This window comes from Solea solea, chromosome 18 (assembly GCF_958295425.1).
Source record: "Solea solea chromosome 18, fSolSol10.1, whole genome shotgun sequence".
In the NCBI taxonomy this organism is placed as follows: domain Eukaryota; kingdom Metazoa; phylum Chordata; class Actinopteri; order Pleuronectiformes; family Soleidae; genus Solea; species Solea solea.
This window is the reverse complement of record NC_081151.1, coordinates 3343186-3368670: the sequence shown is the minus strand read 5'-3', so window position 1 is coordinate 3368670 and position 25485 is coordinate 3343186. Positions and strand designations below refer to the sequence as shown.

Genomic DNA, 25485 nt, shown 5'->3' with positions numbered 1-25485 from the left:
TGTTTCTGCAACTCGGCATTTTGGTGTATGCCCGCAAAGGAGAAAAAAAAAAAGGCCAGAGAGAGGCTCTTTGTCTTCGAGCTGTCTGAGGATTAATTTGCTCGTCTCGTGTTTCATCTTTCCATTCCGTTCGCGGAGATATGTGAGAATAGACGTGAGACTCCTCACAACCTGCCAGGGAGCTTTCAAAGTGGGAAAAATCAGAAGGTTTCCATACAATGTTTCCATATTTGTCATTATTCAGGCTGAAATGTTTGCATAGGAAATTGCTTTGAGTCATTTTTCTGTCAAATCTACTGATGGATTGTTAACAGTGTGTTGTTGGCTCTGGTGCACAGAAATAAAAAGGGGTTTTTAATTACTGCTAAAACAGTAATATATAACAACAAAGTCAGAGTTGGATGTAAACTTGTGCAATTACGGCTCGTAAATATCATTTTATGAGAACATACAGTTTCCATTTATTATACGTTCTGCCGATTATGACCCACTATGGTCCCGGTTTTTAAATAAAAGACAGGAACCATAATGTGACGTTTTAAAAATGAATAATTTCACTCCATTTAAACATGTTTGTTTTTTAAATACTGAATACACAAATTAAATCCCTGTGCTTTACTCCCACTAATATACTGTCACTGCTGCGGAACATGTGATTTAATGACTTAAAATCACTCTGAAACCACAGCAGAGAGAGATTTACATGGTTGAAAGGCATCTATGTCAACCCCTACATTTGCATAATAACATAAAATAAACTTAAATACCAGTTCAGGGTTCGGGATTCTTAATTTTCCAATTGCTGCTTTGGGAAAAAGTGCACAGAATAAAGCTGAAACAGGCCCTGCTAAAACATTTGTGGGAAGTTTACTTCGACTCTTTGAAATGCAATACTTGTATTATTTGTCTGGCGAGAGCAAATGACACAAATTTCCAGTGTGTTTATACGTGTCAAATCTGACGTTAGTTTAAACTGTTTGAATTACGGTCGAAAAGAGAGGGAGTAAAGTGCATCTGGATCGGACCTTCACAGCAAAGCCTGAAATTGGCTCATAAATCTGGCAATAAAAACAATAAATGAGGGAGAAAAATCACGACAGTCATCAAAGAAGCAGTCAGTAAACACGTCAAACGGCATGCTCACAGAGTCAAATACCATACACGTGAAACATAAACAACTTTATTCAGGTTATCAGTACATAGACGGATAGTTTGGCGTTTCCATGAAGGTAAAATACTTTCAATCTCTGCAATGTAACTAACCAGTGGAGATTAAAAAAAGGTTAAAGAGGGGAAGGAACAGAGTAAGAGAGAGAGAAGAGTGATAGAGTGTATGTATATAGACTAGAGAGTCCAGGTGGTTTCATTTACCTTGAGCATCTATGGAGGATAACAAGGCTGCAAACAAGGCAGCTGTGGCCAGTGACAGCCCTATCTTCATGTTTGGTCTTTAGGGGTCAGCAGAACATCAATCACTCTGCAGACAAACAAATACAGGGAGTTTACGCCGCTGATGTATTCACATATCGTGTCGTCACAGATTTCACATATCAAGCTGAAAGACACGTTCAATTTTACTGTCTATACGGAGGGCACATGTGAGTCAAATGCTTAATGTTTAAATATCCAGACTCCAGACTGATCGTTTGTGTTATTTAATCTTTGCCTTTCATCATGATAACAAAAAAAACAACCTGCAAGCTGCATCTTGACTCAAGTGCTGCACCTTTGTTGTCTCCGGCTGATGCACACACCCAGCAGAGGTGAACACTTTGTTTTAACACCTGTTGGTATTTATTATCACACAGGGCTGACAAAGACTATTCCATGTGCATAGTATAGTCTCATCTATGGTTATAAGTTAAGTGTATTATCATATGTCACTTGATTGTTTGTAGGTTTATTTGAAGTGTATTGAAGCGCCTTACCTGTTTACTGCAGCCACTTTTCTTTGAACAAAATGTATAAAAATCTTGAAATTCCCCCTTAAAATCCTCTCATTCTCTCTGAATGTACTGTGTGTATTTTTCAACACCGATTCAGACACACTGATATTAAAATGCAGACCTTTTTCTCCCACAGTGTTGAATAAGTTGAACTCCACTCTACTATGCTTTTCCCGCAGGCTTCGCGCCCCGCCTGGTGCACATGCAAGAAAAGTGCAGCTGCAGGAGCCGGAATGACTGTTATTATGTATGACTGGCCCCGGTAGACCCAAATATCTCAAATAAAGAAAGAAAATAACTGCACTTCACATTGAGAAATCCTAAAACACACTTATTTCCATGCAGAATTTTTTTAACAAATGCCATTTTTGTTAACTTCACCTCAATTCGGAAGCAACATCGATGCGCAACTTGAAAACTGATATTAAATGACAACCTGTTTAGCTAATCTATATACACACATCAGACTATTACAAAAAAAAGGAAGATATTCTTCATTTTATCAAGTATTGGTGTTTTTGTATTTTATTTTTTTTGAAAAATAAAATAAAAATAAATAATAATAATAATAATAATAATAAAATTGGTCATTTGCAAAGTACTAAAAACTCCAAAAAAAAATGCACTCACCTATTTGACCGCCTCCCAGGAAAGTGAACAGAGCAGTGTTTGAGCGCAGCCTGTGACTAAAAGCCTCCCCCTCTGGAAAAATGAGTGCGGCTGGAGCCGTGTCTTCTCTGTGTGGCTCCTGGAAGCTCCGCCAGCTGATGTCCTGCGAGGGAAAAAGCCTCTCTCCAAATGGGAAGAACCTTTCCACCATCGACTACTTAACGTGGGGGGGCAGTTCCCAACTCTCAGTTTACCATCATATTATGGACTTCTTGCGAGACCTCCCTGTAAAAAAAACTTACTCACTCTTTGGAAATGACATCTTCTTCTCCTCTTCTTCCCCCCACCTCTGTGCATTCCTCTGGTCTGATGATTTAATGAGTTTCCATGCAGTGCCAGTGTGGTGGTTTCACAGCTGCAGGGGCGCAGTGGTTTTGGCCAGAAAACGCTGGCGGTGGAAGTGTTTCATCCAACAAGAACATTTAATATCTCACATTTAATCAAAAAGATAAAAATCTCATAATTGCTTGTAGCATGCTTGTTTTCTCTCTCTCTCTCTCTCTGAACGCGCTTTTAAAGAGACAACAAAAATCATATGAGGACATTTATTTCACTTATGTTTATTATATGGGCAAATAAACTTTTGGAGAAGTATTTCAGCCTCACTGCCACACTGTTCCAGACTCCCGACTCACTGGGTTATGGTGCCCCCTAGTGCTCACTTCGAACACCTACAGTACACTGTTGATTTGCACCAGGATGAAATGACTGAGGAAGATTGTGAACATTGCTTATTTCATAAAATATTCCCATTGAACTCATTCTGAAATAATTTCATATTCATTCTGTCGCTGCTGTCACTGCTATCTAATGTCTGTCTTTGTTGACACCTTTGGAAAAGAGACTTGCTATGGGATTATCCTGGTAAAATAAAGGTTAAATGAAAATAAAACAAAATAAAATGAAACTGCCTTGCCCAAAGTACACATTAAAGGCGTATTCTAAGGCTATGAAAACACAAACATCTTTATTTTTGAAGGGATAATACACGTATACAAACATAGTTGTGGGTAGTATATTCAATTTCTGCCAATATACACTCACAGTGGACCTTTACTAAACATAAATAAGTCGCCAACAAAGAGAACAAACGTAGCGCAGCACAAAACACTTGTATTTACAACAGACTTTCTTTTCTTTGTGACTCAATTTCTCCTCCTCTCCATAAACAGTGTGGTCCTATATGCACATACAGTATCTCATCCAGTGCTTTTATTGTTATTTTATATTTAAACGATTTTTGAAAACATGAAACAAATTGATATGAGCAAAATAGGCTAACACAGGCTTGTTGAATTTCTTGGAGAGTGCAGGAGCTTTGTATATTGGGTGTAACTAAGATACAAGCCCAGAGGGAGAGGGAAAAAACCCTTACTTGAAACAACTCTTTATGATTCATTAATAAATTACAGTGCATCATTTCCAATAATAACAGTGCGGGCAAGTCACTGGAGACTGAACAACCTGACTCATCAAATCTCAGATGAATGCTTACATTTACAAAAGTGGGAGTCGAGATTAAATGTAATCCTTCCTTCAGACTGATGAGTAAACGACTATCCTTATTCTTTATTACACACATGAAGTACTTTCATCTCCATGTGCAATAGTTTTGTGACACACAATTTAAGCCTTTTATTATTTTCAGTATCTATTAGTCTTAATCATTTTAGTGCATAAGGGATTCCCAACTCTAATTCGGCATTAACCCCTGATTGTCACATCCTGAGTAGTCTTGTGTTCTGTTTCCTGTTTTATTTTGAAATAATTATCGTTCTCTTTCGTTTCAGTGTCAGCTTCCTGTAGAGTTTCCCTCCTCTGTGATTACCTGGCCCCGCCCCGTTGTGTTTCACCTGGTCATCGTTATCCCTGCACCTGTGTATTTAGCCTGTGTCTGTTGCCAGTTTCGTCTGGTCTGTCGACCCGTAAGCTTCCTTGTGTGTATTTAAGATCAGTTACTTGTAGCCTTTTGACCTCTTTTGTATTTTTGTATCTTTTGTTGCCTTGTGCTTATTGGAAACCTGTTTTTGTTCAAGACCAGTAAAAGGTGTTTTTCTGTTTAAACCAAGTCCATTTTTGAGTCCACATCCAGCGTTTGTTCAGCCTGATACTGATTGCCTTATTATAGTCAGTAAGCATCTTATGGCGTGTTTCCACCAGCTCGACTCACCTCGCCTCAGCACGGCACGGTTAAGTTGCGCTCCCACTAGCATAGTACCTGGTACATTTTTTTAGTACCTGCTCTGGCGAGGTTCCAAGCGAGCCGAGTAGATACTATGCGTGACGTCGCCAGATTGCCGGCCACTGATTGGTCAGAGTGCCGTCACAGGAATCAAGCCAAACAATGCCGACCTGTAGATCCGTTAAAAAGATTTAAGAATCCTAAAAATGTGGATTAATCTCCAACAATTACCAGGGAAATGTCTAAAATCTCACTCTTTAACAGAGGAGTCTGGTGTATTTAGTGCTAGCACTGCCGATGGAGTCTGTGCTCCGGTCATGGAGGAAGTACTGAACAAATAGTTTTAATTAACTGATTCTAATGATTCAGTTACACTTCATAAGTAGTGCTTCATGTATATCTTACAAGCTACTACTAAATGTGTTATATGATATAACGAACACTGTTATGTCTCCATAATGTCATCTTATTGACATCATTCAGGGGCGCTACTATGGAATAATAAAAGTGTGAATAAAGATTGTTGTTACGTTTAAAGTATCAATAAGCAGTCCATCTGAAGATTTTATTCAAATGCATTTGAAATTTATCAGCGTCAAGGAGTCAGAGCAAGACGAACATCTTCCTTCTCCTGCACACAGTTGTTATGGCGATAAGAAACAAGGAGAGCCGGTCACATCTTCACACAGAAGAGTACTGGACTCTCTGCAAGGCTGAGATAAGGACGATAAGGCTGCTTCCTCTCAAAAATGAACACAGGTGCAGAATTTAATAAAAAATGAAACACAAGGCCTTTGTGAAATGATGTTGTTCAGTATCTGGACCAGGGATCTCCAACTCAAACGACCTTGGGGCCACTGAGAGTCTAGTTTAGTCAGTGGGGGAAAAAAAGATTTGTGAACTAAAACTGTTCACAATATAAAAGAATGTATGATGCAAAATGAATCTATACAAAAACATTGACTTCATAGCAACTACAACAAAAATCAGAGAGTGAAATAAGATTTCAACCATTTTAATAAAGTAATGTGCTGTGAGCAAAAGTTAGAAGTGGCTGTGGCTGCAAATAAATCTACAAATGGGCCCTGACAAGTGTTGAGGATAGATGCTGTTTCAACTTCTTCCCTCTAGTAGGTGCTGCAGACTCACGCCACTTACCATCACAACAGTGTGATGGCCAATGAAGTTTGAGGGAGATGAACCTGCAGAGCAAGTACTGGCTGGAATCCATTGGTTCTTCTAACATGTGTCGTTAGTCAGAGGTTTGACCATGATTCAGTCTTCTCTTGACCTCTGATGAGACATTACTGTGTATGGCTCCTACAGTTTGAGGTGAATTAACCTGCAGCACTATCCCTGGCCGTTCCCTCCTTGTAAGATGACCAGATGTAGATGGATTTTGGGATTTGATAATCCAATCTTCTTTTAATCTCTGATGGGACAGAATTCCGTGCCCAGCTCCTGTACTTTGAGGTGGATAAATGGACAGAGGGATCGCCCGCTCTCTTCTCATGCCGAGCTGAACAGTTGTAGAGGGATTCAGCGATTTGACAGTCCAGCCTTCTTTTAACCTCTGACGAGACACAATCAAACCTCACGTGGTTTGAGGTCTGGGAACCTGCAGAGCATTTACTCACTCTCTTCTCATTCTGAGTGGACCACTTGTAGAGGGACTCAGATATTTGACGATCTAGCCGTCTTTTAACTTCTGATGAGACGCAGTTCTGTGCCCAGCTCCTGTAGTTTGCGGTGGACAGACCTCCAAAGTGATCGGTGGTTCCGTTCTTCTTGTGAGCTGAGCAGTTGTTGTAGATAGATTTGGGGATCTGACGTTGAATTAGCCTTCCCTTAACCTCTGAGACATACCTGCGTGTTTGGCTCCCGCAGTTTGAGCTGGGTAAACCTGCAGCGCGATCACTGGCTTTCTTCTCATTGAGAGCGGAGTTGTAAATAGGCTTCGGGATGAGACAAGGATCCAGCTTTCCTTTGCCCTCTGGTAAGACACAAGCCCGTGTTTGGTTCCTGTTGTTTGAGGTGGATAAACCTGCAGAGCATTCACTGGCTCTCTTCTCACTGCGTGCTGGCAGGTTGTGGTAAGAGTCAGATGTTCTACAATGATCCAGCCTTCTCTTGACCTCTGATAAGACATAACTCTGTGTCTGGCTCCTGCAGTTTGAGGTGGATGAAGCTGCTGGCGGATCACTGGCTCTCTTCTCTCCATGAGCTGACCCAATGTAGCTAGGTTTAGGCTTTTGACAGAGATCTAGCCTTGGTTTAACCTTTGAGGAAACACACCTCTGTACCAAGCTCCTACAGTTTGAAGTGGATAAACTTGCAGAGCCTTCACTGGTTCTCTTCTTATTGTGAGCTGCTAGGTTGGGATAAGTGTCATAGATGTGACAAAGATCCAGACTTCTCTTGAACTCTGATGGGACACGTCTTAGTCTCTGGCTCCTACAGTTTGAGGTGGGTAAGCCCACAGAGGGATCACTGGTTCCCTTCTCTTTGAGAGCTAACCAGTTGTATTTAGAGTCAGATATGTGACACTGATGCAGCTTTCCTGCAGAGCGTTCCTGGACACTGCTCTTAGTCGTTAATAAGGGAACTTGAAGTGGTAGATCTTCATCATGAGTCTTCACCTTTATTCCTGACGTATGGGACCCTTTGGTGTCGGTACAGGGACGTGAATCGATGCGATGGGGTTGGACCATGCTGCTCCCCACGGCACAAGAAGGGACAAGTTTTTTAGTTCTGGACAATGGCTGCTGTACTGACCCATTCAAAGTTTTGCAAGAGTCCATGGTGGGGACTTTGGTTTTACAGATGTCCATTATATGAAAACAGGATCTGACACTGTGAAAACAATGAATTTGAAAATCGTGAAAATAGTGAAATATCAATAGAGGAAAAAAATGTTCTGTGATGTGTTCATGTGTTATTGTGTTAAAATAATTCAACAATTCTAAGAAGTGGCTTACTGGTTGCTGTGGTGGTACATGCTGGCAATGTGGTGCATGCTGAGGAAATCATGGTCCAGCACCTCACCGGGCGTCATCCGTTTGACAGCGTCGAGCTGCAGCATCCCTTTCAACATGTCTACAAATGCCAGTCTATCAGTTTTCTCAACAACTTTATCTGCAGAACTAACAGACTGGAAGTCCAAGATCTGAAACAGAAGCATCTTCATTTACCTGATTATTTTTCAGTGTATTCAAATGTTTTTTACAGTGAATGATGGTGGAAAAAAATAACCTACATGCTTAAGGTCATCCAGAGAGGTGAACTTCAACACCGTGCTCTTCTTGGCCTTAATTCCCATCTCTCTGCGGACCTGCTCCGGTGTCTGTTCAGGAAGTGTGAGCGTGTCAAACTTGGACAAACACATACACAGAGAAGTCCGTAATTTGCAGCACATCCGAAATGAATCCATCGGAGGAATTTTAGGTACGTACCTTGAGTTTCCAGAAAGTGGCGGTTGAGTTGACTTCTTCCTGGAAATATTTACCTGTTTTCTGTCCACCGCTGAGCATGGTGTCTGGTGGCTGACCTTGCGTCTTCACTATGTACCTGATCTAAAAATGAAACACAGGGGTATCTTGGTGAAGGGCATTCAGTGTTTTCTTCTTGTGATTATGCGTCATATTCCAAATATAATGAATAAAACATGAACTCAGATGTTTAAGACTCAACTAAGTGGCACCTACCACTTCATATTCATTGTTACCAGGGTAGAGAAGAGTGCCGAGGTACATCGTGGCAGCAATGCAGCCCAGAGACCACATATCTATGGCTTCTGTGAATGGAAGGCCCAAAATAATCTCTGGAGACCTGAGAGAGGACCAACAGCCATTGTGTTAGCCATAACAACCCTTTTTCTCTGTGACTGCATCTGTCAGGGTCACTTACCTGTAGGGATGGGTTTGGATGTTTAAGCCCACCTCTGCAGCTGACACTTCCACAGCCAGCCCAAAGTCGATGACTTTCACCCTGTAGGGTTCTCGTAGCTGGTTGACCAACATGACGTTTTCTAACTTGAGGTCTGCGTGTACTATCCCAACGGTCTTCAAGTGATTGAGTGCATTGGCCAGCTGAAAGGTCATTAGTAAGTTAGTATTGAAAAACGATGTCTCACAATTTGATTAAAGAACAGAGGAAAGCATACCTGCTGGACAATGGGTCGGATTTCTTTCAGAAAGATGGGACAGTTCCGCCCCATCATGAAGTCCAGCAGACTTTTGTCCAGATGTTCAAACTCCAGGCAAAACTTTCCTTTGTCTTTGAAAATATTGTACCACCGGACAAGGTTGCATTTGTCTGGGTCCAGGGATTTGATTTTCTTCAGAGCATCCACCTGAGGAACAATTCACATGTGTAAACTTGTAAACAAGATTCTATGTATTTCAAAAGTGAGTGGCGATTTTTTTTGTCCTACCTCGTAATGGACATCGGATCTCTGCTTCATAATTTTGATAGCCACCGTCTTCTTGTCCTTCATTCTTGTGCATTTGGCAACTTTGCCGTAAGTGCCACTCCCCAGAATGGAGTGCACCTGATAGATGGAGAACCTGGAGGTGAGATAGCCTCCTGGGACCAGGCCATCTTTGGCATGCAGAGAGGAGAACATCTCTGAAGTCACAAAATCAAGAACCTTGAACTGAGGGCAGCATTATACCTCTCAGCATACAGCCTGCCAGAAATCATTAAGAAGAGGAAAATAATAAGGATGCTTGCTGCTGGGGTTTTAAGAAAATACTTTTTAATTTTAGATTAATTTCCTGTCCCAGATCTGCTGCTCTTCTGCTTGTTTTTGTGCTTGTTTCTTCTCCCACGTACACTTCAAAGGGTCAAAGACACTAAACGAGGAGAATCCTTTGAGGTAATGCCAAATGGAAATAATTCTTGATAAAAACAGGAGAATTCCATGTTCACATTCTATAACATGACTATAAAAGTTAATTATGGAACCAGTTATTCAAAGGTGAAAGTGCAAGAAAAGGGCCTAGCAGTGGCTCAGCCTGAATATATGAATATATAGAGGGAGAAGGGAGGATGGGACTGAGGAGATGAGTTTTGAGAGGCAGAAATAATCCAGAAAGATTAAAGAATGAGGATGAAGGGGAACTTTGAACAGCGATAAAGAGACTGCGGAGATAAGAGAGCAGTTGGGTGGGAAATTTGAGCTATTTGAGGAGCTTTGAACTGCAATGATGAAGGATGAGACTGATGAGATGAGAGGATGAGAAGAACTTTGACCTGCGATAGGGAACTTTGAACTGTGCAGAGCAGCATTGCACCTCTCAGTGTGCAGCCTGCCAGAAATTATTATAATTATTATTATTATTATTAGAAAAAGAAAGCAGAAAAACTTTAACGAGCTCTTCAGTTTCACTCAATTTGGGTTGTATTTTTAATACATTTTACACTTTTTAATCATTGTGAAGGCTTCCCTTACTCTAACAATATCATAGACTTTTTTTCTTTTAACTCAAATGTAAATGCAACTTTTCTCTATATTATAGAAAATACAGAAAGTGGCTGTGACAAGCTGTCACACACCAACAATGCTGTTGTTGTTGTGGGGAACATTTCAGCAAGCTCACTACGCTAGGGATGGTGGACTAATTGTAAGTAGTGACATCTGGTGGACAATCCCCTGTACTGCTTTTTAATGAAAACACCAGAACAATAAATTAAACCATAAGGTTTTATCGTCCAACATTTTATTCAGTGCTACTTTTGTCACAAAACTTGTAAATTAACTGATTAAAAGAGAGGTATATAATTCCATTTTTGTGCTTTTTATAAATCATCTTTATGTGAGTATTGTGTATTTAAAATAAAATATATATAAAAAAATACTAATGGCACCAATGCATTGACAAAGTTGTTTAATTGGACCAAAAATAAACGAGACAAAAATTCAAATTGAAACCATTAACCGCTCATTAACATGAACTTAACGGGGGGACACCTCACAAATGTGACACTATTAAAGTGCATTCAGTATCATTTGGTAAACAGCAAGGAATGCGTTTTAATCCAACACTTAAAACACAAGCGTGCTCCAGTCTGCGTGATGCGTCTCCGTGAAGAATACTGGATATAGTGGTCCTGGGTTATGTTCATTCATGAGCACTAGATTGTAGGGATACTGTCAACAGTTAAATACAGACACCTTATGACTGGCTTTTACAATTTGTCATGAATACCAAATTTTTTCTCCGTGAGTAAAATACTTATACGAGCATATCAATCACCAGCATGCTAGCAAAGTTTATCCTGTCCCTTTTTCAGGGCCATGTCAAAAACCAGAGGTATGTCAGTGGAATATAACAGTACATTCATCAGCAGGACATAAAGCAGTAAATATGATGGTGAAAACCGACTTTAAAATACATACACCCTTCAACAATTAAGCCTTTTTGCAAAGCAGTGCTCAATAAACACAACATTCTTCTGACAATGTATTGATAAATAGATGTAAAAAATAAAAAGGAAGACAGACAATGACAATCGAGCCAAGTTGTATGCAGAGACACGGGACTGTAACAAGCCGTTTACTTCACATGTCCAACATATATATACATAGCTTTTGATTCGACACTTAACAGCGCTGCCCTTCTTCCACAAACACGAGACAGACATTTACAGAGACCAGTGTATTCATGCTAAAATCAACAATCAGTCTGGGACGGTCACTCATACATGCAGAGACTAGCAATCATGAGACGGAGTGTTTAGCTTGGAATGTCTGCGCTGTTGTTGCGGTTGTCATATTTATGGTGGATGATGAGCAGGACGACACCGAGGAGGAAGCAGATGGAGCCCACGGTGATGTAGGCGATGCCCAGGAAGGGGTTCTTTCCTCCCATCCAGGAGATGGTGCTTAAGATCATTCGCTTGCGACCATCAAAGCTGAGGACAGGGTAATCTGATGACAAATGGTTAAAGACAAAAAAAACTTCTGGATCAGGAGAGAAATCACACTATTCAGGATTTATAAATAATCCACCATAAACTGTAACTGACACCTATAGTGTAAATAACATGTCCTGGCACTGAACAGGAAGTAAATTAACATGTCAACTAAACTAGCCCAGCCAATCTGACCTGACCTGTGGATGTTAAAGAGTACTGGATTCACAATGAAAGGATACTGTAAGTGATGTTCAAGACATATCTGCCACTGGGTAGAGTGGGGGTTGTGCTCGACTTCTTATGGATGATGCGGTAGAGTTTGCGAAAGGTCGGCAGAGCAGCTGTGCGCATCCACACGATGAAGTCCTCGTTGACAAAGCCGTTGTTTTCCAGATCCGTTGGGTCCAACTCATACACTGGTTTCCTCCAGTTCACTGGCTTAGCCGTGTCTAGGAAACAATAAGACAAATTCAGGCTAGTCGTTGCATTTTAAAAAGGTGGGGGCAAGTGATCGTCATCAAGTGTCGAAGGTGCTGAAATCACCTTGGAAAGCTACTGTGAGGTTGTTGTCGTTTCCACCGGGATTCCTGAATTTCACATGCTTGTCTGTCCACCATGCGATGCCCCGGTTTACCAGCGGAATGACATTCACGGTGCCGTTGGACTCAATATGATACAGATCCAGAGTGTCTGAAACAAAAGAGACCTTACATTCAGTTGTGGTTCATTGTAAGACAGGACATTAGTTGTCTCACTTATTACCATTGAACAGGCTGTTAGCTATCGCCCCACACGGAGCAATGGGCAGTCCATCACTTGTACGATACGGCTCACATTCTTTGCTCGGTTCCTATAAACAACAGCAAAAGTTACACTGATGCAACAGTGAATTTGCCGCATGATGTGAAAACGTTAGGATTGTACCTTCAAAGACGACGGGTCACCATACAACTGGCTGTCATCCCTGGACTTTACGTAGCGCCTGTGGTTCTGATAGAAGTTGGATAAACCGTAGTACATGTAGACATTGCTCTGCAGAGTTACAAAAAAAAGTGTGTTATATACTGCAAAAATAACAATCAATGGTCGCAGAGTATTTTTGGATCAGTTTTTATCTTTATTACAGCAATAAAATGGCACTATGATCATTTACAACCAGCATCTAGGCTCTTACGATTCATCCTGGCAAACCTTACGTTAAAACTATTAAGAGTGTATCAAGTAATCGATAGAATTCTTCTGAAAGTTACTGGACTGCATATTTTAAGACTACAAAAGGCCTTGGGTCTGCCTTTCTTTGGACATTAAAATAGATCTTAATGGACATTTAGAGTGAGGAGGACAGGGCAGTTTTTTCCCCTCTGATCGCACACTGTCAATGTTGGAGCTGAAGCCATACATTATTCATTAGGACTGCAAAGTGTAACCAGATCTACCACACACCTCAAATGGCTGCTCCAACGTGAAGTCCACCGTGCAGACACACGGCGTTGTGCTATTCCAGCTGAAGTTCTTGGCACAGCTGTAGCACGGACTGTCAAGGTCCACACCGGTGTAATCAATCTGAAACACAGGAGCCAATTTGTTAAAAATACAACAAGCAGATTTTATCATAATATTTAGCTTCGCACAAAACTCTCAGATTCGACAGAAATAAATGCACACACTATGCAAACGGTTATACAACCTCTCTGTAGCACATTACATTTTAATGAAGAGAAGACAGCAGAGGCGACTGAAGAAGAGACTTTTAAGTGAAATGCAGGTTGTTTTTTTGCTGGATGAAAATGCATTTACTGTCATATAACAAGGAAAATGAGGCTGTTGTGTTACTTGATATGACATTTTACTTTAAATGACCATCCAACTTTTTGTTGCCAAATTTATTTTTAGGAATGATGGCAGTTACACATAAAGACCATTTATGTATTCCGACTTTTGTCAAGCCTTTTAATCAGGATTCATGTGTATAACCATGTTTATTTACAAAACCTATCTTTTGAAAAATGACCACTCTTACCGGTTCTAAATAATATCAAGTGTTATAAAGTGGTTGTAAAGTCATCAGAATCATAAAACAGTGCACAAATGGTCTATAGGTACTCATATTCCGTTAAATTAAAAGCTGTGTCACATTGTATATATTCTAACAACTAAAAACTGGATCTAATGTACACGAAGATCATTTCAATGGGTGGACGTTATCATTTTTATTCGTATGGTAACACAATACAGGCACATTCAGTTGAGGAAACAGCTTTTTCACAGCCTGATCACTTCAACCTGTAATTGCAGTATTGTTATATTACACTGTATTATTTTCAGCAAAGCATACATCTGGCATCTTTACTGTTAAATGGTAATCTCACTGTTTAATAAGGCTCGCTATTTAAAAAGGTGTCACTTACACGGTTATGTACTTCCTTGTCGCTTTGTCACAAACCTGACATTACTGTCAACAGGTAAACAGGACATAGTTAAATAGTTAACCACAGTTAAAAAGTAACTTGAACAGCAACAGGGATGGCTCCTAAGCGATAACAAAGGTGAGTTGATTAACGACGACCAGACATACCTCGAATTCTTTAATGTTGTTAGAGGTGACGAAGAGGCCAATGCCAATGGGGAGGAAGAAGATACCAATAACGAAGAAGGCAGGGAGCACGGTGCCTGCGGTAAGGATGGGCTGCCAGGCGAGAAGTCTCTGCTGCTTGAACGCAGTGTTGTCCGGCTTTTTGCTTTTCGCCACCGCTGGCCCGCCGTGACTCGCAGCGCCCGAATGGTGTCCGTCCTCCTCCTTGGCGTTGTAGCTTGACGCCATCATGGCTGCAATCCGCTCCGAGCAAAATAATCCACTTAACAGTCAACAGCCGACGTTTCTCGGCGACACCTCGCGGTAAACAACAGCCTAGTAACGTCAAGGTATGAGGTGAATTCGACTGGGGAGGGAAAAGTCCCCCTGTCAAACTCAAATACCTACTTGTTGTAGTACTATTGATTTCGGTTGTGTACTTAATCTCATCCCGAGGAAGAAGCCGGAAGTGCTCGGGCCAATGGAGTTTAGGAACGTAGCAGCTACGTCATCGTTGAAAACGGACCAGTGTTTGCTTACATCCGGTAAGATCAGAGACTCTCGAGTTTTATTCTTCTTTTCCTATTCTTTATTTACCTCTTCTGGCAAAATGTTGTGTAAATATGAACATATAAACAAATTGCTACATTAAATGTAATGTACTATATTATGAAATATTCAGTACAGCACAATTATACCCTGTACTAATGTGAAATATACAGTACAGCAACAGTACAATAGTATGTAATGAAAAATCACATTTAAATCCCTTTAAGGAATACTTCACCAATTTGCATTTAGCTTTGTATAACTAGAATGGGGTAGTATTTTTGAAAAATTGCACTTCCCAACCTCAGTTTCCCCTAAATTGAGAAATATCTTCATTTTTTTTATTACATGCCCACCAGTGACACTTGGTCCCAGGATTGAAGCTGCAACGCTAATTCTAGCACTTTTTAGACCCACTTGTAGGGGACGGGACCTCATTCCCAGAATGTAAACAGTGTTTGATATTTTTCAAGTTTCTAGTTTTCAAGTAAGACAGCCCGTTTGACAACTTGTTTATTTCAAATACATATTAAGTACAAATCTTTCACAGGAGAAATAGACGTCATTTACATGAAAATAAGTGATTCGGAACTACAATGTGTCCGTGTAAAATATTGTCAACCACTCAAAGCAAGAAGCAGTTAGTGGCAACACAGTCTTTTATGATATTTCACACAAATGCACACAGTGTAAATATAAAGATTATAAATCAATGTATGTGGCAAAAATAGATTAGACAAACAAGTACAAATACTTTACAAAAATAAATGGCTTACTTACAAAAAATACTGAGTTGCACAGTTGTCTTAATCCCTCTGTAGTTGCATAATTTAGATACTGCTCAATTATGTTTATCAGGCTTTTCCACCACTTTGTAAAGCACTGCTGTTCACAGTGGATTTCTTCACTTCTATCCTCATAGACTGAGTCTCAGCTCGCGACTCCATCTTCACGCCACCTGAGATCCCCAGGGATCCCAGCACAGCTTTTCCCGTCTTCAGGCTCTTGGACATTGGGATGCGGGTCAGCCCTGTTCGAGTCGCCTGGGCATCGTTCCCAGTCTGACAATAGAGGGAGAGAGAGTGAGGCAGGGAGATGGTGAGTGTGCGCACTTGTGGGGAACATAATGCATCAATAAAGGAAAGGGGCATAAAACCTTTTACAGGAAAGAAAAAAAAGAGTAAAAGTGCATATGCAACAAAGGAACTGCTTTAAGGAAATGTAAATATTTATCCATTAAATCCCAGTAAGAGAGCCCAGGTTTTGGAGTGCTGATACTGATGCAAGGCTGTAAATAATCACACAGGAATCCATCATTCTGACAATGACCAATTGTGATCAGAGTTGTTGGCTTTTTATTTTACAGTTACCAAAATAGGGCAAATGACATGATGTCAGACAGGCTTTTAAAATGTGTGGTTATGGTAAAACAAGGGCAGAGGTTTCTAGGATTCGGCTGAAACTTGGTAGGACACCTGCAGGGTCCGAACTGACGCTTGCTTGCAACAATCAAGTCCTCTTTGTTCATTGTGTCGGCAGAACCTTTCCTACGCCATCAACTCATCATCTGTTGTTTTAAGAAGAAGGAAGCCCTTGATTAAACGACAGTGTCAGCCAGAGGGCTCTGAGCCCTGCATGGCTGTCTGTGAATGTAAACACTGCGTAACAACTATAAATTGCAGCATGACGGTAGCACGCTGGCAAACTGCCACATCATTAGCTCTGCTGTTCTGAGGCCGACCCATAGGGCTGTCCGTCTCTGTCACGCAAGCCATGGGACAGACGGACAGATGTCCCTTGCATTATTAGGGAGATGTAAATGTTTTTTTAAAGATTCTTAAGAAAGACAATGATGAAAGGACGTCATCATTTTCACTATTGTGTTTTCTCATTGCTCAAAGGCTGATAATCTGCTGTCAACTAAAGCCACATTCTCTGCTGTGCCAAGCCCTGGTACCTTGACAATACAACAGTTTCAAATCATTTAAAGATGGTAATTATATGTTTTCAACCAGTAAAACGTACCATGGTTTGCGTGGGTCTGGATGTAGTGGATGTAACCGGGGAAATTGTGATACTGCTCATCACTTTGCTCTGTGTGCTCCTGGTAGCAGTGGTGGTAATTTGACGAGGGGAGCGCAAAACTGTCCCAGTGGATAAAGTCATTTCCTTGCTCTCTGTCGCACCAGTCACTGGCCTCACTACCATCTTCGGGGTCATTCCACTGCCTAGATGAATATGGATCTTGTTATCCTCACTGGTAGTGATGATGCTGGTGTTGTTGTGGCCCTTCCGTATAGGCACAGGGACCATCTGCTTTTCTGGGGTAACCTTGAAGACAGCTCGGCCCATTGTCATCTCCTGGGGCTCTGGGGAAGCAGATGCTTCAGGCACTACAGCAGTGCTGACTGTCATAATAGAGACCGGGGACAGGGGCCGCCCTGAGGCAGTGGAGGAGATTCGGCTACTTTCTGGAGATTTGGCTCTGGACATCGCTGTGATGGTGACTGGAGACTTTGCTCTCGCAGGGCCCTGAGGTACAGTTGTGGGCTTTCTCTTGGGGTTTGAGTAGGTGGGAATGATTGTGATTCTGGATTTTGGTTGAGATGGGTTGGGGCTGAGGGGAACTGAGCTCGTGAAAACATCTTCAGTAGTAGGGCTGCTGATCTCCAGAGTGGCCATGTTGTTTCGATGGTCTGGTGTTACTCTAATGTGTAATGGTTGCCCCTGCTTTGGGGACATAGTCAGTTCAGAGGGCAAATGATTTCCATTCATGTGCAGAGGTTTTTCTAAGTTGGTCTCTTGAGGGGTGCTGTCCTTTTTCCTCATCCAGGGAATCCAGGATTTCTTCATGCTGAGGTCACTGCCAGATGAAGGACATCGCTCAACCGTCTTTTCTGTTGGTTTCTTCAGACACCTTTGTCTGAAATTGTTCATTATGTGATTTTCTTCTTGAACAGACTTCCTGATAAACACAGCTGTGGTATCCTCCTCTGCTGACCCAGTGGCTGACGCCTCTGTCTGTACTCCTGTGGATGTCACAGCTACGTCCACCATTCTTCTCCCATTCAAGCTGGGCCTCAATGCTCGACTATGGCGTTTAGCTACCTCCAGCTCTTTGGAGAGGTGAAAAACTTCAGTTCCCATATTCTTTGCTTTCTCTTCCTCTTCCAAGAACCTTTGCTGCAAGATGGAGTAGTCCACTTGCAGCTGAGAGAGCTGGTCTTCTTTGTGCATTAGTTCATGGATCTTCTCTTTGAGGGCAACTACATCAGCGTGCAGTTCTCTGGTTTTGGCCTCCTCTTTTTTGCATCTTTGTCTGATGTCCTCTTCCTGGCTTTCTTCTTCTCCTTTCTCAATGGCTTTGTTCCTCGCTATCTGAGTCCTCATTTCCTCCACCTGCCGGGAAAGAATGTTGGCTTTATCCTGTTCAGTCATGAACCTTTTCTCCAGCATGTCATACTGGTCCTCTGTCTTGATCAGATCTCCTTCCACTACTTCAAGTTGTTTGAGACGATTTTTTAGACGCTCAATTTCAAAAGTCAATTCCTTAATTTTGTTGTCTTCTCTTTGTACGGGGTCAGGCATTCTCCCTACTTCACATTTCACTGAGTTCTTCATGGATAGCTTTTCTCCTTGCTCAAACCCATCCAACCTCCGTTTCATTTGACAAACTTTAGAATTAAGATCCTTAGATTTGTCTAGTTCATAGGCTAGTTTGTTGCTGAGCTCCCCCTTTTCTATGATTAGACTTTCTACTTTGGTTTCCATCTCTGATTTTAACTTTAAGAGCTTTTTGCTTTCTTCTATCAGTTTCTCAGTCACTTCCATAACTTTGCCCTGCTCACTTTTGACCATTGTACTCAAGTCCTCATGTTTCTTCTCATCTGACTTTATTTTGTCAATCAAGGTCTTGCGTTCTTCCATCAAAGCAACTGTCAATGACTTAAGCTTACTCAAATCGTCCTTAAGACTCAGTTCAGACTTTTCCAACTTCAGTTCAGAGGACTCAAGCTCTTTCATACGGATCCTGAGTGCTACAACTTCATCCGAGAGCTCTTTGGTCACGCCCTTCTCTCTCTCTAAGGCATTGTGTAACTGTGCACACTCAGACTTGCTAACGCTGAATGCACCCTCAAGTTTCTCCAACTCTACCATTCTTTTCTGGAGCTTCTCTACTTCTAGTCTGAGGTCTTTACTTTTACTGTCCTCTTCTTGTAGCCTCTTTCTCAGCTCCTTGCACTGATATTCAGTCTTGGTAATCTCCTCATCCTTTCCCTCCATTTCCAGCACCTGCTTTCGCAAGTTCTCCAACTCTGCAATCAAGTTGGAGTTGCCACATTCCCCTTTGCTGATCTTCTCCCTGAGCTCCTGCAGTTCTTCCTCAGACTTCTTCAAGGCCCTGTTGCTCTCCTCTAGCTCCTCCACTTTATGTGTAAGACCCAAAATGTTGGCATTTAGCTGACGGCTGTGATGCTCCTGACTGGCCAGCTTGGCACTCATCTCCTCGTGTTGTTGGGTGAGCTTGGCAGATTTCTCTTTCAGTTCAGCCTCCAGGCTCTGTACCCTATAACCATCCTCCTGAGCGTGCTCTCGGGCTTCAGTCAGTGCCTGCTCCTGCTGCTGCAGCTGCTGGCTGAGTTCTTGGACCCGCTGACTCTGTTGGTCCATTTGCTCCAGGTGCTGCTGGCGTTCATTGACCAACATCAGGGCAAAGGACTTGAGCTTGACCAGCTCCTCTCGCACTTTGGCCAGACGTTTCGTGTGCTCCTTCTCCTTTTTTATCTGATAGGCTTTTTCGTTCTCAAGCAACCTCTTCAGTCTAAAAAAAGAGGGGGAAAAGGCAAGGTTAGTTTGGTTTTCATTGACATCAAAGTTACCAACTGCGTACTTTGCATACCATAGTGTTTATAAGAATAAATAATAATAAAAAAATATACATGTTTATGTAATAAACAATACTATTTAATTACCTAATTAGGTACATTGATCTGAACCAACAGAAAATGTCATTAGTATAATATGTAATTCACAAAAGATCCCACATGCAATGCTACTAGAGAACAAGAAAAAAGACCAAGGGGGAAATTGGCAAAGAGCTACGCTACAACTTCCAAACATTAACATGCCCCCCCCCCCTCCCCTACAAGTGATTCTCCTTTTCTCTCAGCTTCTTTCTATGCTGCTCATGCACATTCTGATTTCCAGCTCCAACAAAATGCACGCAGACCACATTGAATGCAAAGCTGTGTCGTCTCCTTTTACCCACAGTGAAACTAATGCAATATCCAACCAGAGGATTTTGCATTGCAAAATAAACCAAATAAGTAGGAACCGGCACAACAGGGGTGCAAGAGTGCGTAGCTTCCAAAGGTTCCATTGCGATAGATCCTGTCACCTCAAAAGGGGTTTGTTTGACACCTCAGAAACAAACCCTACCCACAACTTACCTATGGATGCTCCACAAACAGACTCAAGAGCATGTTTGCCATCAAATAATTCAATCCACACAGAAGGCATAGAGAGCGAGGGACTCCTTTCCCACAGATTGTCCACTGTTGCATTCCAAGAATGTTATCAAGACAATGAAAGGTGAATAAATACAGTGAGGCACCCCCAGTGAGTGATGTCACCTCATCCATATAAGGCAGAAATGTGAGTAGGAGCGAGTGTACACTGCTCTGCTTTGGACGCTGTGAAAGGGGCGGGATCCTTGCCACGGGAGGAGTGTTTTGCCCCCCCAACACACACACACATAAGTTTAAATGAGAAAGAATGCTTGAATATGAACTGTTTTACAGATATTATGCTTGTTCAGTTTATGGCTTATGGACTTGCATCTCCATTTTACAAAGAGTGCAGGATATTGCCTCTGCACAGTCTCACCGGTATGACAGGGGAGAATGTCTGCTGTAGTTCCACTCAGGAGGAAACTGTACGTGAATAGGACTTCCCTGCAAAGACTTTGTGATGAGGAAACCAGATTTGGATGATTTTAATGTCTCCCGCGAGGTCGAGAAGATCTGTGAGCATTATAACGAAAACATGACTATAGGTTCTAGAAGTGATATGCCCAAAAAAAACTGTGGAAACACTTAATAAAAACATGTCTTCTTGAACCCAAATCTCTGAGAACAAGTTCAATTTGAAATTTGTCTGTTGCTTCTCAATCTGCATCTGGCAGTAAACACCACTGATTCATATTACTGTGGAGCTTTTATTGCCAAGTAGTATAAGCATGCATGTCTGGCTACTGTACAAAGGAGCGATCCAGATGGCACAGTGCAGCTCTTAAAATGCATACTTACACAGTCAGATATCAGTGACACTCTAGAAATTGGCAATCTAAAATTACTTTTATGCAAAGGTCAAAGTCGTGATGTCAGTGGCATTTGGCACAGATGGGGGAGCAATGTAAGAATGCATAGTTAAGTGTGTTGCAGGGATAACGGTTAATGTTGAGGATAAATAACAACAGACAAAGTGGCTGTAAATGGTGTAGCTGCTAATCGGTGGCTGTATGCGGAGAATCCGCATTTCTGAAGCAAGTACACAGGTGCGACGTATAAGCCATCATGAAACCACATTTCATCCCCTGTTTCCTGTGGAATGTGCTCAGAGGCACTGACCCCCCCCACACACACACACACACACACACACACACACCGCCCGTCAGGAGGCGCAGGACTGACAGAGACATGAACTGCCAAAAACCTGTCAAAACACCGTGTCGTATGGTAATGACCCCTCTTGACAGAAAAAGCATTAAGTGTTGAGCAAGAGAGTCTGTGATAATGTACACTACGCAAGACTGATGTGGTGCTGAGAGAGAGGAATCAGGAGCAAAGTGGACACACCGGGTTGTGGGCACAATAGAGCTACACATTGCTCCATGCACGTGACCTGCAGACAGGTTTCATGAGTGATGTGTTTGTGTTGCACGGCTTTAATATGTCCAACTAAATAATCACTTTAGTTTCCGACGTCTGGCGTTTTCCATATGTGCAGTATACGTGACTCTGAAACACAACCTGTAGAAATGGGAGCCATTTTCTTCCCATTAATCATTGCACATACCACCGTGTCCACGTCATTATTTTCACTTTGTGACGTTTAAATTGCGTTGCTGTCTTGAGAGGGTGTTAATGGCCGGTGGATATCAGTCAGAAACATCTTCTTCTTCTTCTTCAGCACCGCTCCTTGTGCATTCCTGCACATGTTTGGTACAAGACCTCTGACTCCTCTCTCTTCACTCTCTCCCCAGATGGCTGGAGACAATCATGCTGATAAGGAAGAGGTGATGACACGCGTCCAAGTCACCTGAGAGAGTGAACGTCAAAACAGACTGATGCTTTTTGTGCTATCAACGGTTATTGTTTAGTTGACCTTTCACAACTCTTACTCTGAAGGCAGTCCCGGACACTTTTATGTCCTTTTACAGCACATAGAATGTGGGCTCCGCAGGTGCTAAAAGATCAAGCCCTATCAGAGATACTCTCCTTTCCTCCCTCCCCCCCCACGAGGTGACAGAGGCCGACCTGTGCGTGAGCCAAGGAGCCCGCTGGAAACTACCTGGCATTAGAAAAAGGTCAGCTCTTTCTTTATGTAAACCAAGGATCGAGTTAAAGTAAAGTGGCAGAAAATTATGCACATGATTTATGCCATATGCTTCAAACTGAAGCCTCAGCTCGCACTCACCGTCCTTCACGTTTATGGTTTTCTCACGATCATGTTCAGCATTTTTTTCAGTGGCAATGTCTCTCGGTCAGTCAGCAAGAATTATATGGATTGCCGTTAATTTTTCACACTGACCTTCCACTCGGTGTGGAATGTTATACCTTTAGCAGCCAGTATCACCATGTGAAAATCATGTTTTCCCCTCACAGTTTCCTGCACAAAAAAATTAATGTGCTTGCACATCAAGGCAAAAACCAAAAGCTTGATTTTTATCTTGTGATTTCATATTCTCTGCACTCATTCATGCACACATTTTGCTTCAGGATATATACGTTTCAGCTGAAGTACAAGAGGATGTCAGTCAACATAAAACTCTTAAGAGATTTTAATCTTTTAAAAAAATCGCTTTCCCTATTGACATGGCACACTGATTTACAATCGAGGGAAAATTCTTTTTGAAATGTTTTAAATCCTCTTTCTTCATCTCATTAAACCGTCCCGAGGAGCAGGAGTCTGCTGCTCGTTTACCAGCCCTCTCTCCCCGGGTATCTAATGGCACCTCAGCTGTCACGACTGTGATTTAGCTTCCACGGTTTGTTTCCTGTGTCCTGTAGTAAAAGCCCGAGGGTAAAGACGCGGTGTGACTTTGCTGGATCGTTTGAAGTTTTGACAGTTCATGAAATGCAGCGTGTACGTAAGTCTGAGTCTGCTTCACATTTCACCGGCCATGATATATGATGTACAGTGCATATATGTACTGGAGCATGCTGTCTTTGGCGCCTCATATCACATTAGTCCAATTAATGCACACAATATCTGCATCTCTCAGGGGTAACTGTGTGAGGAGGAGGGGCAGTGATGTGAAAGGGGAACGGCAGCATTCCTCAAAAAGCAACAGCCAATTAAGCTCTTTCATCTGCGAGGACTTTAATTAGTTAGGGCCTCTTCTCTCATATACATTCACTGCACATCCACTGTGTGTGTTTGATCACTGTGAGGCCCTACAAGCACGAAAGAGTGTGTGCGACCCCTCTCTCCATCCAACCTCTTGTCCCCCAACAAGCACGGTCAAGGCCTCCGTGATGACTTCATTTCGTCGATGATGTCATGGGAGTTTCACTCCACTCTTGTCACATGTCTTTCCTCCCGAGCCTCCACCCTCTCCATCCCTGACCCCGTCCTCAACTATCGCCAATCTACAAAACCTGTGCAAACAGACCCCTCCACTGTGCCTCTTTCTTGCTGGCAGTCCTCTGCCCCACTTCACCTCATTCTCTGTGTTTCTTCATCATTATTTATTATATAAACAATAAGTAAAGATGATATCAGGGAGCAGAACCACAGTCCTCCTTCCTTCGGTCCTCCTCACCGTTCTCTCTCCTGTTCCAGGAGGTTGGTGAAGTCGTCACTCTTGTTCATGTAGTCCACGTGTTTGCGTTTCTCCGTGTCCAGCTCGTGGACGGTGCGGCGGTGGCACTTTTCGGCGAGCAGCAGCTGACCGAGCATCCGCCGGTACGTGTCCCTGTGCTTCTCCTGCAGACGCTCCAGCTGGAAAATGCATATGAAAACAATGAGTGAACTCTGTGTGTCTTTCTTATGACTTTTACTGCTTTTAACTGACTTTTGTGGGTTTACATGGTCTCATGACTCAAGATCTCAGCAAACCTGCTCATAAAAAGTATAAGACGTTCACTTATCTACTTGCTGACAATAGAAACCTTGCCGTGACTGACCTCAACAATAGGCTTTTGGTAGACACTGTGGTTGTGGGCTTCTGTGCCAGTGATGAAGCTGTCTCTCTGGAGGGCCTGGAGGGCCGAGTTGGGGGCTGCGGAGCCATAGCGTGACTCGAGGGCCGCTGGTGCAGACTGTTTGGACTTCAGCATGCCGATGACGTCCTCTCTGGCCTGAAATCACATGCACACATTTTTATTTAATCTCAGGCTCAGTCTGAACAACAAGATTCATAAAAAAAGTGCCATTTTCAACCACAAGGTAGAGCTATTGTGCAAAACATTGTAGTCTATAGCCTTTCTATTCATTGTATTACAAAGCAAATTCAGGTATATTATATAATGATAATAAAATCTAACCTACCTGAACCTCTCCCTCCATGATCCCCAGCAGTTTAAGCAGATCCTCTTTGGACAGATCCATGATGTCTCTTTGTTTGTCTCCTGCCTCAGAGGAATCCTGCAGGAGCTTCTCTTTGGTCTTCAGGCTCTTCACTGGCAAATCGACTTCCTGTTCTTGGCCGATGTCATGATGGTTGTCCTGTGGAACCGCAAGCACCCCGTTGGCCGGGCTCTCGACCCCGCTGCTTTTGGACCGCATCCCCTACCTGCACCGGGGACAGAAGACACGGGGAGAGTTTTCTGAGTAAATATTTTACCTTTATTTTTGTTTGCGTTACACTACCATTCATGAAAATTGAGGTCAAAGTTTGGCCTTTTAGTATCTTTTTTATTGTGTGACAATGAGGACGGTTTGAATTGAATATACTACCCTTAAGTTTGTTTGTATCACTTTAATATCATTTGGTTTTCTTGCACCGCCATGTTTCTAACAAAAGAAGACGAAAGAGGACATGGCAGTGAGAGTGAGAGTCTCACAGTTATTCTAAAGCGATGAAAACCAATCAATTTCAAGTTCAAAGCAATTATACACTATACAAACATACTTATGTGTAGTATACTATTAAATGTCAACGCCAATAAACCGTCCTAAATGTTACACACTAGAGATTTAAGTCACAGAGTTTTACAACTTTAGCCTTGATCTCCCCCCATATCATAATTCACACGCAGTGCCTTACTGACCCACTTTTATCTAACACATAAATATGCTGAGCTCATACACAACAGGAAAAAATATTGTCCTACGCACCATTTGTTATGTGGAATAAATATCCACAATTACCCACCGCTGTGAGTGTGCGTGACAGTGTATCTGTGTGTGTGTGTGTGTGTGCA

General features: G+C 42.1%; 5 protein-coding genes across 6 annotated transcripts in view; 1 reads left to right on the top strand and 4 right to left on the bottom strand.

The window, feature by feature from the left end:
* LOC131444847 (collagen alpha-1(XII) chain-like) overlaps positions 1 to 2760 on the bottom strand; it is a 47475-nt gene extending 44715 nt beyond the window's left edge. Inside the window, exons 1-2 of the mRNA XM_058615529.1 lie at positions 2577 to 2760; positions 1372 to 1477 (exon numbers count right to left, since the gene is read on the bottom strand). Of these exons, the coding sequence (XP_058471512.1) occupies positions 1372 to 1441 (70 nt within the window). The 5' untranslated portion in view covers positions 1442 to 1477; positions 2577 to 2760. The remainder of the gene's footprint in view (positions 1 to 1371; positions 1478 to 2576) is intronic.
* A 2582-nt stretch (positions 2761 to 5342) lies between these two features.
* LOC131445016 (uncharacterized) lies at positions 5343 to 9752 on the bottom strand. Its single transcript, XM_058615782.1, has 8 exons — positions 9230 to 9752; positions 8960 to 9148; positions 8704 to 8885; positions 8502 to 8625; positions 8250 to 8369; positions 8054 to 8140; positions 7776 to 7963; positions 5343 to 7650 (listed from the first exon to the last, which is right to left on the bottom strand). The coding sequence occupies exons 1-8, from the start codon at positions 9419 to 9421 to the stop codon at positions 6135 to 6137; spliced, it is 2598 nt and encodes an 865-aa protein (XP_058471765.1). The 5' UTR covers positions 9422 to 9752; the 3' UTR covers positions 5343 to 6134.
* A 916-nt stretch (positions 9753 to 10668) lies between these two features.
* LOC131444381 (cell cycle control protein 50A-like) lies at positions 10669 to 14722 on the bottom strand. The gene is made up of 7 exons (XM_058614630.1): positions 14291 to 14722; positions 13159 to 13278; positions 12640 to 12747; positions 12478 to 12565; positions 12259 to 12405; positions 11955 to 12164; positions 10669 to 11728 (listed from the first exon to the last, which is right to left on the bottom strand). Exons 1-7 carry the CDS (start codon positions 14537 to 14539, stop codon positions 11535 to 11537), a joined length of 1116 nt encoding a protein of 371 aa, XP_058470613.1. The 5' UTR covers positions 14540 to 14722; the 3' UTR covers positions 10669 to 11534.
* A 614-nt stretch (positions 14723 to 15336) lies between these two features.
* LOC131444380 (filamin-A-interacting protein 1-like) lies at positions 15337 to 24847 on the bottom strand. 2 transcript variants are annotated; one of them, XM_058614627.1, is made up of 5 exons: positions 24611 to 24847; positions 24247 to 24420; positions 23883 to 24061; positions 16862 to 19658; positions 15337 to 15897 (listed from the first exon to the last, which is right to left on the bottom strand). In XM_058614627.1, exons 1-5 carry the CDS (start codon positions 24845 to 24847, stop codon positions 15691 to 15693), a joined length of 3594 nt encoding a protein of 1197 aa, XP_058470610.1. In that variant the 3' UTR covers positions 15337 to 15690. The 2 variants fall into 2 exon arrangements, with proteins under 2 accessions (XP_058470610.1, XP_058470611.1); XM_058614628.1 differs by lacking the exons at positions 23883 to 24061; positions 24247 to 24420; positions 24611 to 24847 and adding an exon at positions 20287 to 21034.
* Positions 24782 to 25485, top strand: part of tfb1m (transcription factor B1, mitochondrial) — a 40976-nt gene continuing 40272 nt past the window's right edge. Inside the window, exon 1 of the mRNA XM_058614633.1 lies at positions 24782 to 24892. The gene's annotated coding sequence lies outside the window, so the exon portion shown is untranslated. The remainder of the gene's footprint in view (positions 24893 to 25485) is intronic.

Coding starts and splice junctions, on each gene's coding strand:
- LOC131445016 (XM_058615782.1), bottom strand. CDS start 9,421: ATGTTCTCCTCTCTGCATGCCAAAGATGGCCTGGTCCCAGGAGGCTAT. Junction 9,149..9,229: donor GATCCGATGTCCATTACGAG/GTAGGACAAAAA, acceptor ATTGTTCCTCAG/GTGGATGCTCTGAAGAAAAT. Junction 8,141..8,249: donor CCACTTTCTGGAAACTCAAG/GTACGTACCTAA, acceptor CTTCCTGAACAG/ACACCGGAGCAGGTCCGCAG.
- LOC131444381 (XM_058614630.1), bottom strand. CDS start 14,539: ATGATGGCGTCAAGCTACAACGCCAAGGAGGAGGACGGACACCATTCG. Junction 13,279..14,290: donor ACAACATTAAAGAATTCGAG/GTATGTCTGGTC, acceptor CCTGTGTTTCAG/ATTGATTACACCGGTGTGGA. Junction 12,748..13,158: donor CGTTGGAGCAGCCATTTGAG/GTGTGTGGTAGA, acceptor GTAACTCTGCAG/AGCAATGTCTACATGTACTA.
- LOC131444380 (XM_058614627.1), bottom strand. CDS start 24,847: ATGCGGTCCAAAAGCAGCGGGGTCGAGAGCCCGGCCAACGGGGTGCTT. Junction 24,062..24,246: donor ACCAAAAGCCTATTGTTGAG/GTCAGTCACGGC, acceptor TGCATTTTCCAG/CTGGAGCGTCTGCAGGAGAA. Junction 15,898..16,861: donor CCAGACCCACGCAAACCATG/GTACGTTTTACT, acceptor CTCTATTGTCAG/ACTGGGAACGATGCCCAGGC.